Source organism: Lithobates pipiens, unplaced genomic scaffold, assembly GCF_037356315.1.
Source record: "Lithobates pipiens isolate NorthernLeopardFrog02 unplaced genomic scaffold, aLitPip1_a1.2 Scaffold_1, whole genome shotgun sequence".
In the NCBI taxonomy this organism is placed as follows: Eukaryota; Metazoa; Chordata; class Amphibia; order Anura; family Ranidae; genus Lithobates; species Lithobates pipiens.
The window spans coordinates 106,932,842-106,959,668 of record NW_027507685.1 but is presented as its reverse complement, the minus strand read 5'-3'; the positions used below and the strand labels follow the sequence as shown (position 1 = coordinate 106,959,668).

General features: G+C 44.3%; 1 protein-coding gene across 1 annotated transcript in view; it reads right to left on the bottom strand.

Annotated features, from left to right (window-relative positions):
- Positions 1–1,096: 1,096 nt before the first annotated feature.
- NOX1 (NADPH oxidase 1) overlaps positions 1,097–26,827 on the bottom strand; it is a 65,190-nt gene continuing 39,459 nt past the window's right edge. The window contains exons 6-13 of the mRNA XM_077470655.1: positions 24,492–24,673; positions 22,426–22,591; positions 20,594–20,686; positions 10,988–11,223; positions 8,700–8,862; positions 7,748–7,894; positions 6,158–6,282; positions 1,097–1,971 (exon numbers count right to left, since the gene is read on the bottom strand). Coding sequence (XP_077326781.1) covers positions 1,845–1,971; positions 6,158–6,282; positions 7,748–7,894; positions 8,700–8,862; positions 10,988–11,223; positions 20,594–20,686; positions 22,426–22,591; positions 24,492–24,673 — 1,239 coding nt within the window. The 3' untranslated portion in view covers positions 1,097–1,844. The remainder of the gene's footprint in view (positions 1,972–6,157; positions 6,283–7,747; positions 7,895–8,699; positions 8,863–10,987; positions 11,224–20,593; positions 20,687–22,425; positions 22,592–24,491; positions 24,674–26,827) is intronic.

Sequence of the window (26,827 nt, the reverse complement as noted above, 5' to 3'; positions counted from 1 at the left end):
CAGGATGGGGTGACCTACAACAACAAGGCAGGATGGAGTGATGTCATCTCTGGGAGGTTTTTGGCCAGGCTTTGGGAGCTACGTAAATGGTCTACACCTATAGCAACAAGGCAGGATTGGATGATATTTCTGGGAGTTTTTTGGCCAGGCTTCGGGAGGTACAGAAATGGTCTACACCCATAGCAACAAGCCAGTATGGGGTGACCTACAGCAACAAGGCAGGATGGGATGACTTACATTTTATAGCAACAAAGCAGGATGGGAGGACATTATCTCTGCGAGTTTTTTGACCTGGCTTCAGGAGCTACGTAATTGGTCTACACCTACAGCAACAAGGCAGGATTGCAGGATATTTCTGGGAATTTTTTGGCCAGGCTTCGGGAGGTATTTCAATAGTTCTACACCTATAGCAACACGGCAGGATGGGATGATATCGTCCCTGGGAGTTTTTTGGCCAGTTACATAAATGGCCTACACCTAATGCAACAAGGCCAGATGGAATAACGTCATCCCTGGGAAAATTTTTTTTTTTCATCCAGGCTTCAGGAGGTACTGAATGGTCTTCACCTATAGCAAAGGCATTATTCAACTTTGGTTAAAGCTGCACAGTTTGTGTTTTATCTACAGGCACTCTTTACTGGCATAGACAGCTTTTTGGTAGAAGTGAACTAACCCTTTCATTTTTTTTTTTTTATTTTTTTTTTTTTTAATGCACAAGAACTTTAATGAATTGGTGTTTTTGCTCTGCCTGGTGTTCAGCTCTCTCTAATATATTGAACGATGCTGATCAGTGAGGCTGGCCCGTATGGACGACTGAGGTACATTTTAAATTAAAAGGTATTTTGGACCTGAAATTATGTATTCTGTGGTTTGTAATTCCTCCTTTTTGTTTTTTAATTTCTCCTTTTTCTCAATATTTAATCCCATTAATAAGGACCCACTACCCACCCATATACAGAGCATCCGGAAAGTATTCACATCGCTTCACTTTTTCCACATTTTATGTTATGTTACAGCCTTATTCCAAAATAGATTCAATTAATTATTTTCTTAAAAATTCTTGAAACAATCCCCCATAATGACAACGTGAGAGAAGTTTGTTTGAAATCTTTGCAAATTTATTAAAAATAAAAAGTGAAAATAATCCCATGTACGTATGTATCGCAGGCTCCTCCCTTGTACATACGTATCACAGGCTCATTCCATGTCGTATTTGGCCACAGCATTGGGCCCCGTAACGTGTATAGGCATTGGATGGGATTCTGTATCATATTTAGCTGTGGAATTGGATCCCATATCATAGCCAGTCATTGGATGGGATTCCTCACCACATCTAGCCATGGGATGGGATCTCATATCCAGTATATAGCCCTTGGATAGGATCCCATATCATATCAAGCCATGGGATGAGAGATCTCACCACCTCTAGCCATGGGACCAGAATCCCTTACCATATCTAGCCACAGGATGGAATCCCATATCATATCTCATGTCATGGTAGTGAGGTTTTGTAACATTTTGTTTTTTGAGGGTAGACGCTACTATTGTAAATAATATTACTTTCTGTAAGCAGGTCATTTCTGATCCCCCACCATATGACCGACATCCGGGGAATTGGTGCACAAACACTTTAGATGAAAAGTCAGGACAGGAACTGCCAAGTCTTCATCTCTTTACGGAAGAGACCAGGAAACCAAAGGAAAAAAAAACAAAAAAACCAGACGTCCGATTTGTTTTATATTCCCGAGGAATCCATCACTTCTGACATGTGTTTTGTGTCCCTTCATATCTGTTCTATGTCTCTCCGTGTCTTGGAGCAGTCCCGCCTCCGTCATCGCACCAACTCAGAAGTTCTCCTTGTTGAAGTAGAACTGAACTTTTCTGGGGTCCATACTCGAGTACTGATGGCAGCACTGCTGTAGGCTCTTCCCCAGAGCTTGGGGGCCACAAAGGAACACGCCAACAGTTGACCTACGAAGACCAAAAAAACAATCCCCTTGAATGAAATGTGAACATATTGTTACATAATTATTATTTTTTTTTTAAAAGATCAGCACTGTTCCTCTTATGCCGCATACACACGTAGCTGACTATCCGGCGGACATAGTCCGACGGACTTCCCGAACGGGCTACTTGCCCACACATGGCACTTTTTCAGCAGACTAATACGGGGTACTAAGTCCGCCGTACTTTTGAAATGAACGGACTCGCCCACACACGCGGAGGAAAGTCCGCTCATTTTGAGCACGTCTCCAGGTAGGCGGGGGCCCGCGAAGGAGACGTCGCTAGCCCCGCCACCTGGTATGGACTTAAAGGGGAACCCCAACGCCTAAAAAATGGGGGTGGGGGGGTCCCCCAGGTCCACATCAGACCCTTGTCCGAGCACGCTACCCGGCCAGCCAGGAAAGGGGGGGGGGCGAGCGAGCGCCCCTCCCCCCTCCTGAGCCGTACCAGGCCGCGTGCCCTCAACATGGGGGGGTGCCTTGGGGAAAGGGGGGCCGTGCGCCCCAAAGCACCTTGTCCCCATGTTGATGAGGACAAGGGTCTCTTCGCAACAACCCTGGCCGTTGGTTGTCGGGGTCTGCGGGCGGGGGGCTTATCGGAATCCGGGAGCCCCCTTTATTAAGGGGCCCCCTGGATACTGGCCCCCCACCCTATGTGAATGAGTAATGGGGGTACAATGTACCCCTACCCATTCACCTGTAAAATAAAGTACAAAAAAACACAACACACAAGGGCTAAAATAGTTTATTTAATATATACAGCTCCAGGGGTCTTCCGTCTTCGGGGGTCTTCTCGCCGGACTCCTCCGCTATCTTCTTCTAGCTCTTTTACTAGGGGAGGAGCCCGGCTTTCTTCCTCGCCGCCCTCTTCTTCCGACTTTGGGGGTCTTGTCCCCCTCTTCGATTCTTCTGCCGGTCTTCTGTCGCCGCCTTCTGTTCTTCTCTTCAGATGTTGCCTCGTCGCTCCCTCCGCTCACAATGACGGTGATCGGGCGCGCTGCAACTTATATAGGGACATCCCCGGCTGATGTGCCCGCCTATTATGATGTCACAGTCCCAGCATCCTCTGGGACTGTGACACCATAATGTGCGGGGACATCATCCGGTGATGTCCCTATATAAGTCGCCACGCGTCGCGTCGGAAGCCATTGTGAGCGGAGGATGCGACGAGGCAACATCTGAAGAGAAGAACAGAAGGCGGCGACAGAAGACCGGGCCACCGCCTGTAAAAGAGCTATAAGAAGGTGCGGTGGCCTGGCAGAAGAACCGAAGAGGGGTACAAGACCCCCGAAGTCGGAAGAAGAGGGCGGCGGTGAGGAAGAAAGCCGGGCTCCTCCGCTAGTAAAAGAGCTAGAATAGGATAGCGGAGGAGTCTGGCGAGAAGACCCCCGGAGCTGTGCAATAAATTATTTTAACCCTTGTGTGTTGTGTTTTTTTTTTGTACTTTATTTTACAGGTGAATGGGTAGGGGTATATTGTACCCCATACTCATTCACATAGGGTGGGGGGCTGGTATCCGGGGCCCCCCTTATTAAAGGGGGCTTCCGGATTCCGATAAGCCCCCTGCCCGCAGACCCCGACAACCAACGGCCAGGGTTGTCGGGAAGAGACCCTTGTCCTCATCAACATGGGGACAAGGTGCTTTGGGGTGGGGGGGCCACGCGGCCCCCCCCCTTCCTCAAGGCACCCCCCATGTTGAGGGCACGTGGCCTGGTACGGCTCAGGAGGGGGGGGGGGGCGCTCGCTCGGACAAGGGTCTGATGTGGACCCAAATTTTTTTCCGGCGTTTGGGTTCCCCTTTAAGTCCATACCAGGTGGCGGGGCTAGCGACACATCCTTCGCGAGCCCAGCCTACCTGGAGACGTACTCAAAATGAGCGGACTTTTCTCCGGGCGGGAAAAGTCCTTTTTTATTTCAAAAGTACGGCGGCCTGGCATACGCACGGCCGGATTGTCCGCCGAAATGCAAGTCCGGCGGGAAGATTGGAGTGCAAAGCTACTTTGTAAGTCCGCCGTACTTTCTGGTCAAAAAAGTACGCCGGAGGCTACACACAGTGGGGATTGTCCGGCGGACTTGAGTTTGCCGGACTTTTTCACCCGATTGTTTGATCTGTGTACGCGGCATTAGTGGCCATGAGTTTTAGGTTACATCTATATTACGAGGGTAATATATAGCATGGTTGCATACACCAGTGTTTCTCAACTCCAGTCCTCAAGTACCCCCAAACAGGCCGTATTTGCAGCTTTTCCTTTTATCTTGCACAGGTGCTTTAATTCAGAGTCAGTGGCTTGGCATTTTATGGACAGCTATTTTCTCCAAGAGAAATTTCCAAAACATGACCTGTCGGGGGTACTTTAGAAGCACTGGCCTACACCACCAATGTTTCTCAAGTAGCCCCAACAGGAGAGGTAATTTTCTTCACAATATCCTACAGCAGTGGTCATCAACCCTGTCCTCAGGGCCCCACCAACAGCCCAGGTTTTATGTATTACCTTGGCGGAGAAGCAGACTAGAATACTGCAATCACTGAGCAGCAAATGATATCACTTGTGATGTTACATAGTTAGTAAGGTTGACTAAAGACACTAGTCCAACCTGCGTGAGTGTCTACAATTGTCCCTATCCCTGTACATTGCACACTCACACCGGTCCCTACCTTCAAGAAGCCCACAACCCAAGGTCCCCATTTATATACTAGGGCCAATTTTGTACAGAAGCAAATTAACCTACCATCATGTCTTTGGAGTATGGGAGGAAACCGGAAGTACCCGGAGGAAACCCACGCAGGCACAGGGAGAACATGCAAACTCCAGGTAGTAGTCATGGTTGGGATTCGAACCAGCAACCCTTTTTACTGCTAGGCGAGAGTGCTAACCACTACACGACTGTGCTGTATTTCATTTATCTTGCCAACCTGGCCTGTTAATGGGCCCCGAGGAACAGGGCTGATGACCACTGGCCTACAAGATCTTTTGTGGCTCTTTGGGATTGCTTGAGCTCGTTTGAAGACCTTCGGTGGCTTTCCTCTTTACTTTGGCAAAGGAAAACTTGGGTTGCCCTCCAAAATAGTATCTACTTTTTTTTTTTTTACTTTTTGCTATAATAAATATCCCCCAAAAATCTATATATAAAAAAACTTTTTTTTCCCCTCAGTTTAGGCTGATACGCATTCTTCTACATATTTTTGGTAAAAAAAAAAAAAATTAGCAATAAGTGTATATTGATTGGTTTGCGCAAAAGATATAGCGTCTACAAAATAGGGGATAGTTTTATGGCATTTTTATTATTATTTTTTTTTTTCACTAGTAATGGCGGAGATTTGCGATTTTTATTGTGACCGCGACATTGCGGTGGACAATTTTGACACATTTCTGGGACACTTGGCATTAATACAGCAATCAGTGCTATAAAAATGCACCGATTACTGTAAAAATTTCACTGGCAGTGAAGGAGTTAACACTAGGGGGCAATCAAGGGGTTTATGTGTTTCCTGCTACGTGTTCTAACTGAAGGGGGGAGGGGACTGTGTGGGGGAGATGACAGATCGCTGTTCACACTCTGTATCAACAGACGATCTGCCTGGTCGCCTACAGATAGTAAAATGTACATAATTTGTCACCGTTGCAATTTTAAAGCGTGACATGTTTGGTATTTATTTACTCGGCCTAACATCATCTTTTTTTTTACATTTTGACAAAAAAAATAGGTTAGTATTGCGTTTTTTTTTTTTTTTTTGCATTAAAATTCAAAAAAGTATTCCCCCCCCCCCCCCCAAAAAAAATCTGCGTTTGAAAAACACGCTGCGCAAACACTGCATGACAAAAAATTGCAACACCCACCAATTTATTCTCTAGTGCCTCTGCTGTAAAAAAAAAAAAAACGATATAATGTTTGGGAGTGCTAAGTCATTTTCTAGCAAAAAATACAGATTGCTACATGTAAAGAAAAAGAGCCAGAAAATGCCTGGGGGGGGGGGGGGGATAGACAAGTGGTTATATATATATATATATATATATATATATATATATATATCACACACACACACATATATATATATATATATATTGTATAAATATGTTTTGCCTTTCATTTCTATGGGTTGTTTTACAAGGGGTGAGGGGAGGGGTCACATATACTTTAAGGTGAAGACACACCTGGGATGTGCATCGGCTACATTTGAAAACTCGTTCTCCCAGATCGGTCGTCCATAACAGGTTTTCTGTTTCAGCCCCGTCACCGCGTCGGTTTCCACATCGAAGTTAATAATTGCGTGTCCAGCCTGAGAGAAGAAAATAAATTGGTTACAAGACTGAAAAAAAAAAAGCAAACGCTTTAATAAACTGCTACGTTCTAGAAAAGCCAAATCTTTGTACGATAAAGCCCAATTGTGTTTTCAGTTTAACGGGCCACATGCTGTAATATGTCATGTGCACCATAATTAAGTGTTGAATGTGTTAAGGTTTTTCCTTTAGAAAGAGTAGAAAAGCCTGTCCTCTGCCAGCATGCTGTAGAAAGGGATCCTGTATGGAAGCAGCGGTGTCTATGCGGAGGTCTGACAAAGGCTGGCGTGTTGACTACCACTGTAAGAGAGGAAAGTCTTCTCACTGATCACCAATGTAAGGAACATTCTTCTCACTGATCACCAATGTAAGGAACATTCTTCTCACTGATCACCAATGTAAGGAACATTCTTCTCACTGATCACCAATGTAAGGAACATTCTTCTCACTGATCACCAATGTAAGGAACATTCTTCTCACTGATCACCAATGTAAGGAACATTCTTCTCACTGATCACCAATGTAAGGAACATTCTTCTCACTGATCACCAATGTAAGGAACATTCTTCTCACTGATCACCAATGTAAGGAGCATTCTTCTCACTGATCACCAATGTAAGGGACATTCTTCTCACTGATCACCAATGTAAGGAACATTCTTCTCACTGATCACCAATGTAAGGAACATTCTTCTCACTGATCACCAATGTAAGGGACATTCTTCTCACTGATCACCAATGTAAGGAACATTCTTCTCACTGATCACCAATGTAAGGAACATTCTTCCCACTGATCACCAATGTAAGGAACATTCTTCCCACTGATCACCAATGTAAGGAACATTCTTCCCACTGATCGCCAATGTAAGGGGCATTCTTCCCACTGATCGCCAATGTAAGGAGCATTCTTCCCACTGATCACCAATGTAAGGAACATTCTTCCCACTGATCACCAATGTAAGGGGCATTCTTCCCACTGATCGCCAATGTAAGGAGCATTCTTCCCACTGATCGCCAATATAAGGGGCATTCTTCCCACTGATCGCCAATGTAAGGAGCATTCTTCCCACTGATCGCCAATATAAGGGGCATTCTTCCCACTGATCGCCAATGTAAGGAACATTCTTCCCACTGACCACCAATTAACTTTTGTAGTGGTTCCAAGGGACATTGAAAGTAATTTAAAGGGTTCCACTGGGGCAGTGTTTCTCAATTCCAGTCCTCATGGCCCACTAACAGGTCATGTTTTCAGGCTTTCCGTTATTTTGCACAGGTGATTTGATCAGTTTCACTGCCTTAGTAATTACCCCAGCTGTTTCATCTGAGGGAAATCCTGAAAACATGACCTGTTACTGGGCCATGAGGACTTGAATTGAGAAACACTGCACTGGGGTAAAAAGAATGAATTGCTTTAGTGAATTCCTAATAAATAAAATGTATCAATAAGAAATAACCCCACACATACAATGCTGCTGTCCCAGCTTGTTAGGAAGAGTCGATAGTTCAGGAATCCATCCTTTCCGGAGCACATCATCTCCTGTTCCAGAGAGTGGAGAAGATCAGCAAACCAGGCAAAAGCTCCGGTCTCCCGACAGATCCAGTAAAGATATATCTGCAAGAGTGAAAGAAGGATTAGGAGTTTTCATATCAATGTTTCAGGGACTTGGGTGACTTTTTTTTTTTTTTGTGACTGGGGAATGTATTTCCCACTGATACAAATGATGGGACACTATTCCTCCTACTGCTGCCAATGATGGGGCACTATTCCTCCTACTGATACCAATGATGGAGCACTATCCCTCCCACTGATACCAATGATGGGGCACTATCCTTTCTCCTACTGACCACCAACACTGAGGTAATAATTAATCCCACTGATGCTGGGCCTGAGACATTTTCTACCCCCACTAGGCCCAATCTGTCTGAAGGACTGTAAACTGGCCCTTTGTTGATAAAGAAGTTTGGAGAACCCTACTCTAGCTAATCCACCAAATAAAAACAACGGACATTTCCCAAATACTTTAATAATTCTATAGTCATGTGATTAGAAGGGGGGGGGGGGGTCTTACGTCTTTTTTCTTCTTCACTGCAGAGTGGGAAGGTTCTTCATTGGGTGCCCATGTCACTATCTGGTGACGTGAACACTTCTTATTGGGTCTGTTGATGGGGGGTCCTCACGAGGTCCCAAAGACTCAGGGGGCGGGCAACAAGACTGGAGGGAAGGGGGAAATGCAGCAAGTAATACGGACTATATCCGTCACTTTGCTTTTAATTTCACGTCACAATAATCCGATCAGTTAGGCAGAGTGTCGGTTGTGATTCGCTCAGACCTCAGTTCTTCAGATTCATGAGCTATTCCAAGTTAATTGGCTAACAAGGCAAATAAGGAAGACAACCCCAAAATGAATCTCTGTTACCTTTTTGGTTTTCAGCCTTTCATCTTCATGCTGAAACTTGTACCATATGGATTTTAGGATGGAAGCGAAGGGCGTGATTCCGATACCGGCCCCTACTAGCATGCTGACGTCGTACTTAAAGACATCTTCACTAGCTGTCCCAAATGGTCCATCAACCTTCAGACTAATAGGGAAAACAATGTGGAGGGAAGGAATAAAATTCAATACTCTTGTCTCTCATCTCGTATTCAATATGAAATTAGGCGTTTTACGTCACTCTTGATTGTGTTGATGTCGAATGCTGTTCTAAACGTTACAATGCTTTACCCCTTCAATACCAGCCACTTTCTTTCCCCCCTCCCTTCCTGCCCAGGACAATTTTTCGTTTTCAGCGCTGTCGCACTTTGAATGACAATTGTGTGGTCATGCAACACGGAACCCAGACTAAATTATTATAATTTTGTTCCCACAAATAGAGCTTTCTTTCGGTGGTATTTGATCACCTCTGCGGTTTTACATTTTTGCACTATAAACAAAAAAATACCGGCGATTTTGAAAAAAAACAACTGATGGGCACTGATAGGCAACACTGACGCCACTGATAGGAAACACTGACGCCACTGATAGGAAACACTGACGCCACTGATAGGCGGCAGTGATGGGCACTGATAGGTGGCACTGGATAGGCAACACTGATGGTACTGGTACTGATGGGCACTGATAGGTGGCAATGGATAGTCAGCACTGATGGGGAGTTACTGACAGGCATTACCGATGGGGCACTGATTGTCACTTTTATGGGCACTGACAGGTGTTTATAGAGAGGGACAGGCTGGCAGGTGATGGGCACTGATTGGCAGCTGATGGGGGTCGCTCTGATAATCAATGTGCTGATTATCAGCACAGACACCCCCCCTCCCCCGACAGGGAGAGACGCCGATTGACTCTCTCTGTCAGCATGAATCTCGTGGAAAGCAGTTTACCGCCACTTCCTCTTTTTTTTTAATCAAATCCTTTTTATTATTTTATATGAAAACAACATTGACACAATAGAGACCAAATCATAAAAAATAGAAATCACACACAAAAACCAAAAAAAAAAAAAAACCCAGACCATCCCCCCTTCAAACAAACTCTGCCACCCCCCCCCCCCCCCCCAAGTCATAGATTGAAGCCATCTAGACCAGATAACATCAAATTTATTATTCAGGGAGTTCCTTAGGGATTATGTATGCTTTTCAAAAGAGAACAATCCTATTGAGATCTACAATCCAAATCGGACACAGTCGGTGAATGTGTCCACTTAAGAGCAATCTGTCTTCCGGCAACAAAAAGCTGTATAGTATTACCAGTAGGGGAGGTGTAGATAGAGGTACTTCCTGGTTCACGCAATGATCACGTGGTAAGAAGCCTCCGTCAGAGGCTCCATACCATGACTGGAGTTGGGGTGTGCAAGACTGACACACAGCACCTCCAATCACCACCCTGTGCACCCCCCACCACGGGTGCGTGCCAGCTCGGTTATCCTGATCACTTCATATGACGTCCGGTCAGGATAACACAACCACTTTGCCGCAGTCATTTTACTATATGGTGGGCAGCAAGTGGTTAAAGCGACCCTGACGCCAGACCATTCATTTCAACAATAATCCTCCCATAAGGTTGTATGTGGTTTTTAGGCGTGTCACTTCCTTGTCAAAGCCTCCCTTGTATAGACATCACAAAAGTCCTGAGACTGCGGCTGTGTGCCACCATCTTGGATGTCAGCAGCCCCCGCAGACTCTTAGTGATACTCTATAATTATTCCCCTTCAATCCTTCCTCCCTTTTGGAGGGGCCCTCGTTTTTGTGAAGAGGGGCCAAACCTAAGCCATTGGGCTGAGGTAAAGACCGCTATTTGTATTGGTTGGAGACCATTGTCCAACATCTCATCCTCCTTTTTAAATGTAAAATTTTGGATTTCCCAACAATTTCTGTCTCGGTGACAATGGTGAAGTAAAGGGAGTGAATCTATCTTGAAGGGACACACACAAACACCAATGAGCTTAGGGTTTCCTATCACTGAACAAATGCCTCCTTAGTAGAAGAAGAATCTTGGAAAATCTATTCAAGCATTGATCTATTGGTCCACATACTTAATTATATGTGGGATTATAGAAAATCTTAGGAGTGGTGTACATATGTTCGAGGAAACCCCTCAACATCAATGGGTGATAAAGAATAATACATGAAATAATAGTACTTGGCAGTGGAAAAGTGTACAAATGGTTTGATCTTTGAGAAGAACTTTTCGTCATTGGTAATTCTCACCAAGGTGTTTTCTGATCTTGATCATTAAAAACTTGAATGAGTCTATCTGTCCAATCCCCCGCAGATCGGATATGTACAGAGAAGAAGTCTTCTTCTGGAGCAGAGGTGAGAGTAAACGGGTGCCATTCCAGGGCCGAAGTCAATGGGCAGTTGATGAATATGTACTGGCCAACTTCCATTCTGAATCCACGCTTTTTCATTTGTATTTCTAAGACTTTGGATGGATGACTGACAGTCTTGAAAAAGAACAAAAATACTGTAATTAAACAGGTAGCCTTGTTAACCTATAGCAACTAAATCACACCATCTCTGTTGTTTTACTAGTTTAGAGATTAAAGTATTTAACTGAATGGCATAGACTACATGGCCAAATGTTTGTGGAGATCAGTGTTAATTTTGACGTCAAATTTCAATTTAGTTTTAGTCATAGTCATTGTCTTTTAACCAAAAGGCCATTTTAGCTTTAATCGTATCTTAGTCATCTGAATAGTTTTAGTTTTAGGCAACTAAAATCTTTACTACCAGTGTTCATTTCACCAATGAAATGAACACTGGTGGAGATCCGATCATCACACCTATGAGTTTGCCATTCCATCCCCCAAGCCATTGTTATTCATTTAGAGTTGGTTTCCCATTTCAGGCTATAACAGCTTTCACTCTCCTAGGAAATATTTCTACAAGATTTTGGAAGGTGTCTGTGGGAATTGGTGGGTGATTTATGAGGGTCAGGGCCGATATTGGATGAGAAGACCTGGCTCACAAATTCCAAGTCATCCCAGAGGTGTTCAGTAGAGTTGAGGTCAGGGTTCTGTGGAGACCTCCACACCAAACTCAAACTACGGTACTTATTTATGGAGCTGGCTTTGGGACACAGTCATATTGGAACGGAAAAGGACCTTCACGAGGTTGGAAGAGCCATAAAAGATGCGCACGACAGAAAAATTTGTTTGGTTTCCGATTCATTCGTTAAGTTAAATATTTAGCTTAATCATATTGGTTAGGTTAAAATGATTCATATTCAGAATTAGTTTTGTATATTCGTTATTTTCATATCAATTAGAAAATTTGAGTTTCAGAAGATGGCTATATTTGTTTTATTCTATTTAGTTTATTATTTTCTATCTTATCGTTTTATTTTATTTTTATTATCTAGCTTATCTATTTTATCTTTTTATTTTCTATTCTATTTTTTTATTCTATTCTATAAAACATCCTAAGTAGGAATCATCATCTTTATACCTTACTGTATTTATTGCAATATGTTTACATTTGGAATTTAAATACATTTTTTAATTTGGACAATTTGTTTTGTTACAATTTATTTTGGATTTGTTGAAATTCATTACATTATTCATTATTTTGTCCGAATTTCGATTCGTAACGAAATTACTTGCACATGTCTAATAAGCACAATTGTCCAACATGCCTATGTTTGATGTAGCAATGATTGTACCCTTCAATAGACCGGAATAGATTTGGGAGTAGTCCACACACTCTTGTTAATAAAGTGCATTAGACATTTTCATAAAAATTCCGTGGAGTAATTTGCTGCAAAACATGCCAACTTAAAGTTCATGCTTCAAGGTAAACATTTATTATTGCTTACCTTCACTTCCTTAACCACCCAACACTTTTAAACTTATTTGGTTTTTGGCCAAGTGTTGTAGACACACTTTTCCCATTCTCCATGAAGCACACCCAAATCTGTTGCGAATTGGACAATAAAATCAGCTACTGGTCATTATAGAACATCAATGTCAAAAGCAGCTGGCTTGGGCTCCCTTGAGGTGCAGAATATAAGAAGGATCTGCTCTTTGGCAGGAACCCCCATAAAGAAGCATGGATTTGCTGGTGGAAACTATCAGGATTCTGATCTCAGAAAGCTGAAAATAGATGGATTACCAAAATACTGAGTTGACAATTTAAGGGCTTAGATCAGCCTTTCTCAAACTTTTTACCCCAGAAGAACCCTTGAAATAATTTTCATATCTCAGGGAACCCCTGGTAAGATTAGTCCATCAGGGGTCATTGGGGAAAATGCCCCTTACGTTGGTGGTGGCAAGTCTGAAGAATGCTGCCGATAGAGGGGTGGCTAGAATGAGACCCTTGTAGTCATGCTGCTGGCTCTACCATGTGTCATTGGACCTGGAACTATGCAGGCACCATCAGATGGAAGGACAGTAAGGAACAGCTCAAGGAACCCTTGGACAACCCTGGAGGAACCCTAGGGTTCCACAAAACCCTGGTTGACAATGGCTGGCTTTTCACAAATCAGGGACCAAGATTGTGACCAAATTAACAGCACTAATGGTAGACAGAAAAGCACCTTTAACTGGTTGCTGACTCCCGGCCTTCAAATGACGGCCAGGTGGCGCACCTATTGTGGCGGGAGGCCATCATATGACATCCTCCCGTTGAAACAGGGAATGCGCTCGATCGTGCGTGTGCATCCCTGTTCCTTCGGTGGCGGTGTGTCACGGAGATAACCGCTAATGCCGCGTACACACGATCAGACTGTCCGGCGGACTTAGCCCGGCGGACAGACCCCCGGGAAGTCCGCCGGACTTTCCGAACAAGTGGACCTGCCCACACACAACCGGACTTTTGCGGCGGACTAGGTCAAGTTCATTCATTTTGAAAGTGGCTCCAGGTAGACGGGTCTAGCGAAGTAAGTCAATGTCGCCACCCTTGGCGGCGACATTGACATGTCGCTGGCCCCGTCACCTGGTATGGACTTAAAGGGGAAACCCTACGCTGAAAGAACGGCGTGGGGGTCCCCCCAAAGTCCATATAAGACCCTTATCCGAGCACGCAGCCCAGCTGGTCAGGAAAGGGGTTGGGGACAAGCCACGCGGCCCCCCCACCCCAAAGCACCTTGTCCCCATGTTGATGAGGACAAGGGCCTCTTCCCGACAACCCTGGCCGTTGGTTGTCGGGGTCTGCGGGCGGGGGGCTTATCGGAATGAGCCCCCTTTACCGGCCCCCACCCTATGTGAATGAGTATGGGGTACAATGTACCCCTACCCATTCACCTGGTAAAAAAAAAAAAAAAAGACCACACAAGGGTTTAAAATAATTTATTGCACAGCTCCGGAGGTCTTCTTCCGTCTTGGGGGGGTTCTCACCGGACTCCTCCGCTATCTTCTGCTAGCTCTTTTACTAGCGGAGGAGCCCGGCTTTCTTCTTCGTCGCTGCCCGGGTGTCTTCTTCCGACTTCGGGGGTCTTGTCCCGCTCTTCGAGGGTCTTGTCCCCCTCTTCGGTTCTTCTTGCCCGGCCTCCGCTTTCTTCCTTCAGCTCTTTTACTAGCGGTGGCCTGGTCTTCTGTCGCCGCCGCCTCTTCTTCCGACTTCAGGAGTCTTGTCCCCCTCTTCGGTTCTTCTTGCCGGGCCCCCGCGCCTTCTTCCAGCTCTTTTACAAGCGGTGGCCCGGTCTTCTATCGCCGCCGCCTTCTCTTCTTGTTCTTCTTTTCTGTTCATTTCAAAAGTACGGCGAACTAGCACACACATGGCCGGATTGTCCGCCCAGACTCGCAGTCCGGCGGACAATTTTTGAGTCAAAACTACTTTCCAAGTCCGCCGGAGCCCTCACACGCCGGATAGTCTGATCGTGTGTACGCGGCATAACAGTACACACAAATCACACTGATTGCCCCCCCCCAATAAAGAGGACCTGTCACCACCCATCATAGTACCTGTCACTCACAGTCCATCAGAGTACCCAAGTATCTGTCACAGTCCATCAGAGTATCTGAGTACCTGTCACAGTCCATCAGAGTACCTGTCACAGCCCATCAGAGTACTCGAGTACCTGTCACAGCCCATCCGAGTACCTGTCACAGCCCATCAGAGTACCCGAGTACCTGTCACAGCCCATCCGAGTACCTGTCACAGCCCATCAGAGTACCCGAGTACCTGGCACAGCCCATCAGAGTACCCAAATACCTGTCACAGTCCATCCGAGTACCCGTTACAGTCCATCTGAGTACCCATCACAGTCCATCTGAGTACTCGAGTACCTGTCACAGCCCATCCGAGTACCTGTCACAGCCCATCAGAGTACCCGAGTACCTGTCACAGCCCATCAGAGTACTGGAGTACCTGTCACAGCCCATCAGAGTACCCGAGTACCTGTCACAGCCCATCAGAGTACCCAAATACCTGTCACCGTCCATCCGAGTACCTGTCACAGCCCATCAGAGTACCCGAGTACCTGTCACAGCCCATCAGAGTACCCGAGTACCTGTCACCAGGCCATCAGAGTACCCTAGTACCTGTCACCAGGCCATCAAGTACCCGAGTACCTGTCACCAGGCCATTGGAGTACTCAAGTACTTGTCACCAGGCCATCAGAGTACTCAAGTATCTGTCACCAACCCATCAGAGAACCTTTCACCAGGCCATCAGAGTACCCGAGTACCTGTCACCAGGCCATCAGAGTACCCGAGTACCTGTCACCAGGTCATCAAGTACCTGAGTAACTGTCACCAGGCCATCAGAGTCCATCTGAGTACTCGAGTACCTGTCACAGCCCATCCGAGTACCTGTCACAGCCCATCAGAGTACCCGAGTACCTGTCACAGCCCATCAGAGTACTGGAGTACCTGTCACAGCCCATCAGAGTACCTGAGTACCTGTCACAGCCCATCAGAGTACCCAAATACCTGTCACAGTCCATCCGAGTACCTGTCACAGTCCATCTGAGTACTCGAGTACCTTTCACAGCCCATCAAAATACCCGAGTACCTGTCACAGTCCATCCGAGTACCTGTCACAGCCCATCAGAGTACCCGAGTACCTGTCACAGCCCATCAGAGTACCCAAGTACCTGTCACAGCCCATCAGAGTACCCCAGTACTTGTCACAGTCCATTCGAGTAACCGAGTACCTGTCACAGCCCATCAGAGTACCCGAGTACCTGTCACAGTCCATCCGAGTACCTGTCACAGCCCATCAGAGTACCCAAGTACCTGTCACAGCCCATCCGAGTACCCAAGTAACTGTCACAGTCCATCCGAGTACCCGAGTACCTGTCACAGTCCATCCGAGTAACCGAGTACCTGTCACAGTCCATCCGAGTAACCGAGTACCTGTCACAGCCCATCAGAGTACCCGAGTACCTGTCCCAGTCCATCTGAGTACCCGAGTACCTGTCCCAGTTCATCTGAGTACCGAGTACCTGTCACAATCCATATGAGTACCTGAGTACCTATCACCACCCTTCAGAGTACCCAAATACCAGTCACCAGGCCATCAGAGTACCCGAGTACCTGTCACCAGGCCATCAGAGTACCCTAGTACCTGTCACCAGGCCATCAAGTACCCGAGTACCTGTCACCAGGCCATTGGAGTACTCAAGTACTTGTCACCAGGCCATCAGAGTACTCAAGTACCTGTCACCAGCCCATCAGAGAGCCTTTCACCAGGCCATCAGAGTACCCGAGTACCTGTCACCAGGCCATCAAGTACCTGAGTAACTGTCACCAGGCCACCAGAGTACTCAAGTACCTGTCACCAGCCCATCAGAGTACCTATTTGCAGCCCATGCTTCATAGAATATACGTTGGGGTGTTTGCTTTCCAAAATGGGGTCATATTGTGGATAATTCCATTGTCCTGGTGCTCCAGGACCTTCAAAAGTGTGATGGATAGGAATTAAATGAGATGTGTCGTTTATGCTCCTAGAATGCCTGAAGGTACTACTTCAATGTTCGGCCCCTGTATGTGACCAGGCTGTGTAAAAGTCCTACACATGTGGTATCGCCATACTCGGGAGGAGTAGCAGAATGTGTTTTGGAATGTATTTTTTGCTATGTACATGCTATGTGTTAGAAATATCTTATAAATTGACAACTTTGTTTTCATTTTTTTCCACATTTTCCAAAAACTTCTGAAAAAGAATGAACCGTTCAAAAGACTCATTATGCCTCACAGATTATATGGGGTGTTTGCTTTCCAAAATGGGGTCATTTTATAGGCAATTCCATTGTCCTGGTACTCCAGGGCCTTCAAAACTGTAATAGGTGGCTGTGAAATGAGATGTGTCATTTTTGCTCGTAGAACGTCTGATAGTGCCACTTCAATGTTGGTGCTCTGTATGTGGCCCGGCTGTGTAAAAGTCTCACACATGTGGTATCGCCATACTCAGGAAGAGTAGCAGAATATATTTTGGGGTGTAATTTGTAGTATGCATATGCTGTGTGTGAGAAATAACCTGATAATATGACAATTTTGTAAAAAAATTAATAAAATAAAAATCTTCATTTTGCAAAGAATTGTGGGAAAAAATTACAACTTAAAAAAACTCACCATGCTACTTACTTAATACCTTGGAATGTCTACTTTCTAAAGAGGGGTCATTTGGGGGGTATTTGTACTTTCCTGACTTGTTAGTGTCTCAAGAAATGAGACTCACCTGATGTACTGAAGGCCTGATCAGATGTGATCAATTTTCAGTGATTGGCACCATAGTTTGTAGACTCTATAACTTTCACAAAGACCAAATAATATATACTAATGTGGGTTATTTTTTACCAAAGATATGTAGCAGTATAAAGTTTGGCCAAATTTTATGAAGAAAAATTACTAAAGCAAGTTTCATATGGGTACAGTGTTGGATGACTGAGTAATTGTCATTCAAACTGTGAGAGCGCTGAAAGCTGAAAATTGGTCTGGTCAGGAAGGGGGTGTAAATGCACTGTATTGAGTTGGTTAAGGACCACAACCAACTTTTGCACTTAAAAACAAATAGGAAAGCCATTATTATTTGCTTTACTCATTGAACCTTTAGCACAAAGAATTAGGATGGAACCCACTATAACAGGTATTGAAATGGGTGGCTTTCATCATAAGCTCTGTTTATTCGCAGACGATATTCTCCTTTTTCTATCTTCTCCACATGTTTCGGCCCCAAATCTTATGGTTGTACTACAAGAATTCTCGTTAATTTCGGGCCTTAAGGTCAATATTCAAAAATCTTCAGCATTAAACATTTCACTTGTCGAAAAAGATAAACAATCTTTACAAAATTCACTACCCTTTAAGTGGGTAGATCAAAGCCTCCCATATCTGGGTGTGCAGTTTACTCCTAACCCCTCCGATTTATTTGCAGCTAATTACCCAGCTCTATTAAAAAATATTACAAGGTCTTTATCTAATTGGTCATCAATGCCGATATCATGGTTTGGGAAAATCAATATCATAAAAATGTCTGTTCTTCCGAAATTTTTATATTTATTCAGAACTCTCCCGATTCATATTCCTGCATATTTTCTTAGGCTGATTCAACAAAAAGTAACTAAATTTACTTGGGGGAAAATAAAACCTAGACTTCACAAAAAAACACTTGTTCTCCTCAAAGCTTTGGGTGGTTTGGGATTCCCAGACTTTAACATATATTATAAGGCAGCTCAATTATCTCAATTAACAAAATATCACTCTTCTACAGAGATTCCTTTATGGGTCCTCATTGAAGCTGTAGACTGTGATCCTCTTCCTATAAACAATATATTATGGTTACAACCTGCGGATCGTAAGTCTATAAATAACTCCATTTCTAAGCACTCTCTATCTATATGGGATAGGTATAGAAATTCACATGGTCTGCAATCTCCACAAAATCCGCTATTATCTTTCCACAAGAATCCGACTTTTTACCCTGGAAATATCCCAAAACCTTTAAAGCTTGGTCTAAGGCTGGTATCACTTGTCTATATAATTTAACTTCAACTTCATCAATAAAATATTTTACAGATCTATGTGAATTATATAAGCTTCCACAATCAGAAATATTCAGATATCTCCAAATCAAAGATTTTTATACTCCTCTTCTCAATTTAAATGTAAACTTACATAATATTTCTCAATTTGAAAGATTTTGTCTCAAGGAACCACATGCTAAAGGTCGTATTACATCATTGTATACACAATTGATATCTAATTCTAATACTGTTATACCTAAATATGTGGCCAAGTGGGAAAAAGATTTGGATTGTACGATCGATTCTAGGTCTTGGTCCAACATATGGTCTTTCACAAAATCTTCCTCTATAAATATATTGGCGTCTGAATCATCATATAAAGTTCTCACACGCTGGTATTTGGTTCCTGCGAGAATCGCCAAATTCTCAACAGACAACACTGGCCTCTGCTTTCGTGGCTGTCCAGAAAAAGGTACCTATATACATACCTGGTGGCATTGCTCAATTGTACAATCATTTTGGAAAAAGATCTTTCTGATAATTACAACATTTTTTGATCGTCCAATTTTTCCAGACCCAATTATAGCTCTCCTTAATTTAAAACCAGCCTTTCTGAATCAGAAACAATTCAAATTAGTTCTTACACTCCTGATAGCCACAAAGTAGACTATAGCCAATGCGTGGAAAACAGATGTGGTGAATATTGCAGAAACCAAACGTAGAATGAATCAATCTTTCATCCATGCTAAAATGGACGCTATAGATAAAAACCAGATGACAAAGTTTGATATCATATGGAAACCCTGGATTAAATATTATACGTCAGATAATATTGATAACCAAGTTTTATTGTTATTGTGATTAAGATTTTTTATAGAATTACAACATTAGATGATATTTAAAACCTCCTCCGGAGAATTATTCCCTCCCCTTCCCCTCCTATATACCTTTTATGTTCTTCCCTTACTATATAATACTTACTATAAACATACTTTAGAAGTTATGGTCAAAACTCTAAACTCTAATATATATTCTAAAATATATAAGGCCATTTATTGTCATTCCCACGAGAATATCTTGAAATTCTTCTTTGCTTTGTATCATCCGTACTTCAATATGTCTACTTTTTATTTCTGGTATCACATAATTTGTCTTATATTCTGTACATGTAATTTATTTTAACATAGAATAAAAATTTTTGAACGAGAAAAACAAATAGGAATACAACACTGACTTCCAATGTTATGTGTCCTTTGGTCCCTACCATTGTGACATTGAGGACAGAATTCTTCCTACAGATACTGCACCTCTCTGTGCAGCCACAGCAACCTCTCGTCTACGGAGCTCTTGACATCCGATTTAAAAAGGGTGGGAGAGGGTGCACTGGAGATCTGGTCTTACAGATGCAACCAGTACTTTAAGAGCAACCATAATGCTAATGCAGCCTTGCAATGAAATTGAATTTGGCTCCCATTATCTCGAAACACTATGCTACAATCTTTGTTTTGACTGGAAGATGTATCAGCATTTGGAAATGGTATGCCCAGACAAGAGAGGGTGACAACCGTACTGGAACTAGTCAAGAGAATACCAAAACAAGCAAGAGCAACTGGTTACTTATTGGCCCCCAATTCTTACAGCCACTCTAAAGCGACAGGTCCAGTGCTGGTAGAATATAATGACCAAGAAAAGGGGGACATGCAGATTTTGTTTTATAACTCAAGAGTTCTCATCGTGTTTATAATGCTTTCAACCTATCAGACTCCTTTGGACATGCCCAAGATGTCTTGCAACCAGGAAACATTTGACAGGGTGTCCAAAAATCTTTAGCCGTATAGGGTATAATCCCAAAGACAATGTTATTGGCATCATACAGAGGTAAATCTTAGCTTATATATATTTGCGCTCACCTTTATGATAACAACTTTCTGTTGTGAACGATAAAATCTCAGAAGTCTTTCAAAAATATATAAGATTATTGGTGCCAAGATCCACTTCCAGGTCTAGAAAGATAACAAATAAGTCAATCAATAAGTAAAAATAAGAACCTATACACTAAACCTTGTCACGAATGCAGGACAAAAAAATAATAATATAAATTATATATATATATAGTATATCTCTGCAATACATGGACATTTGGGGTGACAACACTAGGCCTTTACTGCCCTAGAAACCCAACCGGTCTGGTCACTGCTCTAACCTTGTTCGTCTCCACATGCACCCATTGATTCCCTTTCTAGTAAAACAAAGCTGTTGTATTGACTCACATGAGCCTGAGTACAGGAAAAGGGCTCTTGGGAGATGTAGTTCTGGGGGGATGGGGTGCCAACATCAATAGGAACTGAGCTCTCCATGCAAGAATTTTTAGAAGCCAGGTGATTATATCACAGGAAATATTCTTTCTTGCTACAGGAACAAAGTAAAGAAAATATGATGCTGGAACTTGCTCTAGTGTGGGAGAGCGATTTATGGGGGTAAATTTGTCATGCTTGGACATGAACTTTAAAAAGTAACTGAATTTTGAAAGCTGTGCTCAAAGAAAATGCAGGCAGCATTGCTTTGTTCTGTATTGTGTCTCTGATTTTGACAGGGGCAGGACAATCTTGGAAAAGGCAGGGCAATCTTGGAAAAGGCAGGGCAATCTTGGAAAAGGCAGGGCAATCGTGGACAAGGCAGGGCCATCTTGGACGAGGCAGGGCCATCTTGGACGAGGCAGGGTCATCTTGGACGAGGCAGGGTCATCTTGGACGAGGCAGGGTCATCTTGGACGAGGCAGGGTCATCTTGGACGAGGCAGGGCCATCATGGAAGAGGCAGGGTCATCTTGGAAGAGGCAGGGTCATCTTGGAAGAGGCAGAGCCATCTTGGCAGAGGTACAGCAATTTTGACAGAGGCAAGGCCATCTTGGCAGAGACAGTGCCATCTCAGCAGTGGCAGGGCCATCTTGGCAGAGAGGGTGTCATATTTGCAGAGACAGGGCAGAGCCATCTTGGTAGAGACAGGGCCATCTTGGAAGAGGCAGAGCCATCTTGGTCGAGACAAGGCAGAGGCAGGGCCATCTTGTCAAAAGCAGGGCAGAGCTATCTTGGCAGAGGCAGGGCCATCTTGGCAGAGGCATGGCCGTCTTGGCAGGGGCAGGGCCATCTTGGAACAGTCACCATCTCGGCATAGGTAAAGCCATCTCGGCAGAGGCAGGGCCATCTTGGCAGAGACAGAGCCATCTTGACAAAAGTAGGGCAGAGCTATCTTGGCAGAGGCAGAGCCATTTTGGCAGAGGCAGGGCCATCTTGGCAGAGGCAGGGAGATCTTGGCAGAGGCAGCACCACCTCGGCATAGGTAAAGCCATCTTGGCAGAGGGAGAGCCCTCTTGGCAGAGACAGCACCATCTCAGCAGAGGCAGGGCCATTCTGGCAGAGACATGGCCATCTTGGCAGAGGCAGGGCCATCTTGGCAAAAGCAGGGCAGAGCTATCTTAGCAGAGGCAGAGACATCTTGGCAGAGGCAGGGCCATCTTGGGAATAGCAGGGCATTTTTCAGGAGGAATTCAAGACAAAAGATACATATACGGTAGTAGTTCGGGTAAAGCTTAGGCACAGTTACCATTTCTAAACGTTCGCTTTAACATAGTAAATCTCAATTTTTTTCAGTCCAGGTCCATCTTAATTTAGAATCTATAATACAATTTAGTGCTAGAGCCAAAATCAAGTGAAACAAATAGAAATGTCAATTGTATTTCTTACCATAGGTTCATTGCCCTGAAAACTGGGCATGAGGCACTCTTCATCATCATCATCATCATCATCTCTGCTTCCTCCATTTTTTACCTTCCATGTCCCCAATTTATCATGGCAGAAGTCAAACTTATTGTGCTTCATGCTATCAGGTGTCTGTCCTCTGACTATACGCCTGCAAATGTAATAGTACACAATAAATATAATGTTCAGGCGAAAGCCGTCAATATGATAACAATGTGACACACAGCTTGATCTTTTTTGAGGGCCTTCGTGTGCTATTGCTATGTTGGGCATCTCATATTGGAGGAAAGAAACAAAAACTTTGCCATGGGCCTGAAGCATGTCTTTGGAGTACTGGATAAAACCAACACAAGCACAGGGAGAACATGCAGACTTCATGCAGATTTGTTATGGCCAGATTTCAAACTCCAAAGCAGAAGTGCTACTCAATAAGCATACACTTTAAATGCCTGACTGGGCTGGTACCAACCAAACTGCAGATGCAAGTAAGGCTGTCAAGACCCAGATCTGAACCCGCAACCTCTGCTGTATTGGGTGGTATCTATTCTTGCTGAGCCACCTACGATCCTGCACAGCTCCCTGCCTGATTTCTTAGACAACCGTGCCTTGTTTCCCTTGAACTCTTTGCTCCTCCCAAGAACTTCCTATTTAAGCCACACCTTAGATCTTCCTGTTTGCCAGATTTTTGTGCTCATTCCAGCCAATATCTCACTCTTATGACTCTTGCTGCTGTCTGTATTTTCGTTACAATTCATTACAAACCTTGGGCTTGTTGCTCGACTATGCTTCTGCTTGATCCCAACCTGCAACCACTCGTTACCAACCTTTGTCTTGTTTATTGACTACGCTTCTGCTTGTTCCCAACCTACAACCACTCGTTACCGACCTTTGTCTTGTTTACCAACTACGCTTCTGCTTGATCCCAACCTGCAACCACTCATTACTGACCTTTGTCTTGTTTATTGACTATGCTTCTGCTTGATCCCAACCTATAACCACTCGTTACCGACCTTTGGCTTGTTTAGTGACTACGCTTCTGCTTGATCCCAACCTGCAACCACTCGTTACCGACCTTTGTCTTGTTTACTGACTACACTTCTGCTTGATTCCAACCTGCAACCACTTGTTACTGACCTTTGGCTTGTTTGCACTCGCTTCTGCTTGATCCCAACCTGCAACCACTCATTACCGACCTTTGTCTTGTTTATGGACTATGGTTCTGCTTGATCCCAACAAGCAACCACTCGTTACTGACCTTTGTCTTATTTATTTGCACTCGCTTCTGCTTGATCCCAACCTGCAACCACTCATTACCGACCTTTGTCTTGTTTATGGACTATGGTTCTGCTTGATCCCAACAAGCAACCACTCGTTACTGACCTTTGTCTTATTTATTTGCACTCGCTTCTGCTTGATCCCAACCTGCAACCACTCATTACCGACCTTTGTCCTGTTTATTGACTACGTTTCTGCTTGATCCAAAACTGCAACCACTTGTTACTGACCTTTTGTCTTGTTTACTGAATACACTTCTGCTTGAATGTTATATCTTACACTGGAACCCGGCTTGCTCACCTCCTGAGGACCATGACCTGGTACTAACACACAGCAAAATCCATCTCCACCATCAGGTTAGTGCTTAGACACCACACCACGGGTGAGCCCATATTATTCGCCAGGGTGACCTGCCTGTATACCTGCCGCTGGTTGGTGAGAGCCTCTCTACTGCAATAACTACTGTTCTCCAAGCCTGACCCCTAAACTGACAAAAGTTGGTTTTTCGCACACCAAGGTAATGGTGCAAAAACACTTTAATTCAGTCAAAATAAAATACGGGAAATTTTAGGTCAGCTCACAGGGTTGCCTTCATCTGGCAACTGTGACAGTTACTGAAGCGATATGTTGGTTTTTTTAGACCAAATTCCTATTTTTTACCCACCAACGCAATCCAAGCCACATGGATAAAATATTCTGCTCCTGAACTTCTATCACTGAAATCTTCCAAAGAGTTTGTGACCCGTATCAGAATCCTGTATCATATAGGTACTCACCCTACTCCATGAATCAGGAGACCGGCGAAGAAGATGACAAATAGGTGATGCGTATACCAGAAAACTTCAAAGTAGCATCTGCGAATGAACTCCATGGAGGACGTAATCATTAAAATCAAAGCCAGTGTGATTATCACACCCGTAACTCCAGCAATGGTTGTAAAGCAGAGATATAACTGGTTCTGGGAGAGAAAGAAAATGGAGTATAAGTAACAATAGCTGTGCATTCATTGTTTTAAAGAATTGAACAATCCTAGGTCAATCATAACATATTCAGACAGTAATGTACAAGTTTGCTATACACATTTGTATAGCTTGTAGTGCTACCCCCGCAGGAGCCGCTGGTAATTTGGGCCTATATTCCCCATGCACAGCCAGGCACACAGCATTTTCAGAATTCTTCTACTGGCTCAAAGTTCAGTCTAGGGGTTTCTCTTAGGGTTTTTTTATGATAGGGATGAGGGTCGCAATACCCCGGAACTGTAGAAGAACTTGAAGACTGTTTGGCTTCTGGCTGTTCTCCTTAGTCTCTGGACATTCCGCTCTTCAGTACAGGGCTGGATTAAGAGCATCATGGGCCTGGTCCCTGAGGATCTTGGGCCTTTTTATGGAAAGTCCACAGAGTTCTCCCTTAGATCAGAGTCCACTGAGTTCCTCCTTACATCAGAGCCCACAGAGTTCCCAAAGTTCCCCTTTACATGAGAGTCTACAGGGTTCTCCATTACAGTGCAGCAAGGGGGAACTCTGCCTATCTAAAAGGAAATCCTGTGTACCATGATTTAAGGGGGGACACTGCAGACTATGGTGTACAGAGGAACTCTGATGTAAGGGGGGGGGGGGGTCGCTGGTCACCAGAGCCCCCTCCTCCTTAACAGAGTTTGCCCTTATATTAGAGTCTGCAGAGTTCCCCCCTACATCAGTGGTTCTCAACCCTGTCCATAAGTACCCCCAACAGGCCATGTTTTCCTTTATTTTACACAGGTGCTTTAAATCAGAGTCAATGGCTTGGTATTTTGGACAGCTATTTTATCTAAGAGAAATTTCCAAAACATGCCCTGTTTGGGGTACTTGAGGACAGGGCTGAGACCCACTGCCCAACATCACAGTCCTCAGTGTTTCTCTTTACATCAGAGTCTGCAGGGCTTCTCTTACACGAGAGTCCACAGCATCCCCCCTCACCCCAGAGTTCCCAATCAGAAAACGGCTGATATCAGAACTGAAAATGCATTGTTCCTGTTCATTGACAATTACAGATGGGAGTAAAGTGTCCTGCTTTTTCACAAATACTCTCTATAATGGACAGTCGGTAACTCTGCTCTGGTCTGAACCCCCACCCCTTCTATGTCCCTGCCATCGCCCTGTTGCTTTCTGTGCATGGCCTTTTCTTTTTGGGTGGCTGGGCCTACATTAAAGGTACCAGCATGGAGCCGAAGCATCAATAGCCTCTATGTTAATCTGGCCCTGCTTCAGTAGGTCCCCCTGCTAAGCTTGGCTGGGACCTCAATGGCTTCCTCTCTCTCTGACTCAGGGGCATAGCCCCCAGCACATGGGTCTCCTCCTGAAGGACTGTGCCCAGGAACTCTGACCCAGACCTCCAGCCCTCAGAATATTTATGGGCTCTCCCTCCACCTTCTGGGAACACTTTGCCAGGGATTGGCCAGAGTTGCACAAATATTCAGGCTCTGTCCTGCTCTCCCTCCCACTATACTTCTGGAAGTCTCTAGAAGAAGATGGGGGGGGGGGGGAGTAGCAGATCAGCAACCTGTGAGATATTGAACAGCCCTAAGTAATCAACACTTTGCTCCACTGTTAGACCCCTTTCACACTGCCATAGTTTTTCAGGCGCTACAGTGATAAAAGTAGCGCCTGTATAGCACTTGAAAAAAGCAGCTTCATTCACTCCAGTGTGAAAGCCCGAGGGCTTTCACATTGGAGCAGTACACTGGCAGGGCGTCAGAAATAGTCCTGCCAGCAGCTTCTTAGGAGCGGTGAACTCACCAAACAGCGACGGTAAAGCGACACTAAAAATAGCGCCACCTTACCGCCGACGCCTGGGGCGGCTCGGTGTGAAAGCCTTCTTAGAGAAGCTTTACCTTGAGGCCGACTCTGAACTAGAAGGTTGCTACATAGAACTATACCAAAGTATTGTATACATCAGCACCAAAACATAGTATAGATATACACCAAACAAAGTATACATATACACCAAAAATAGTATACATATACACCAAACATTGTATAGATATACACCAAAATGTTGAATTTCTATGAAATAAAGTCTGTGCTCATTAATGTACATGTAAAACTAATTACTAAAATCTGAGATGGACTTTAAC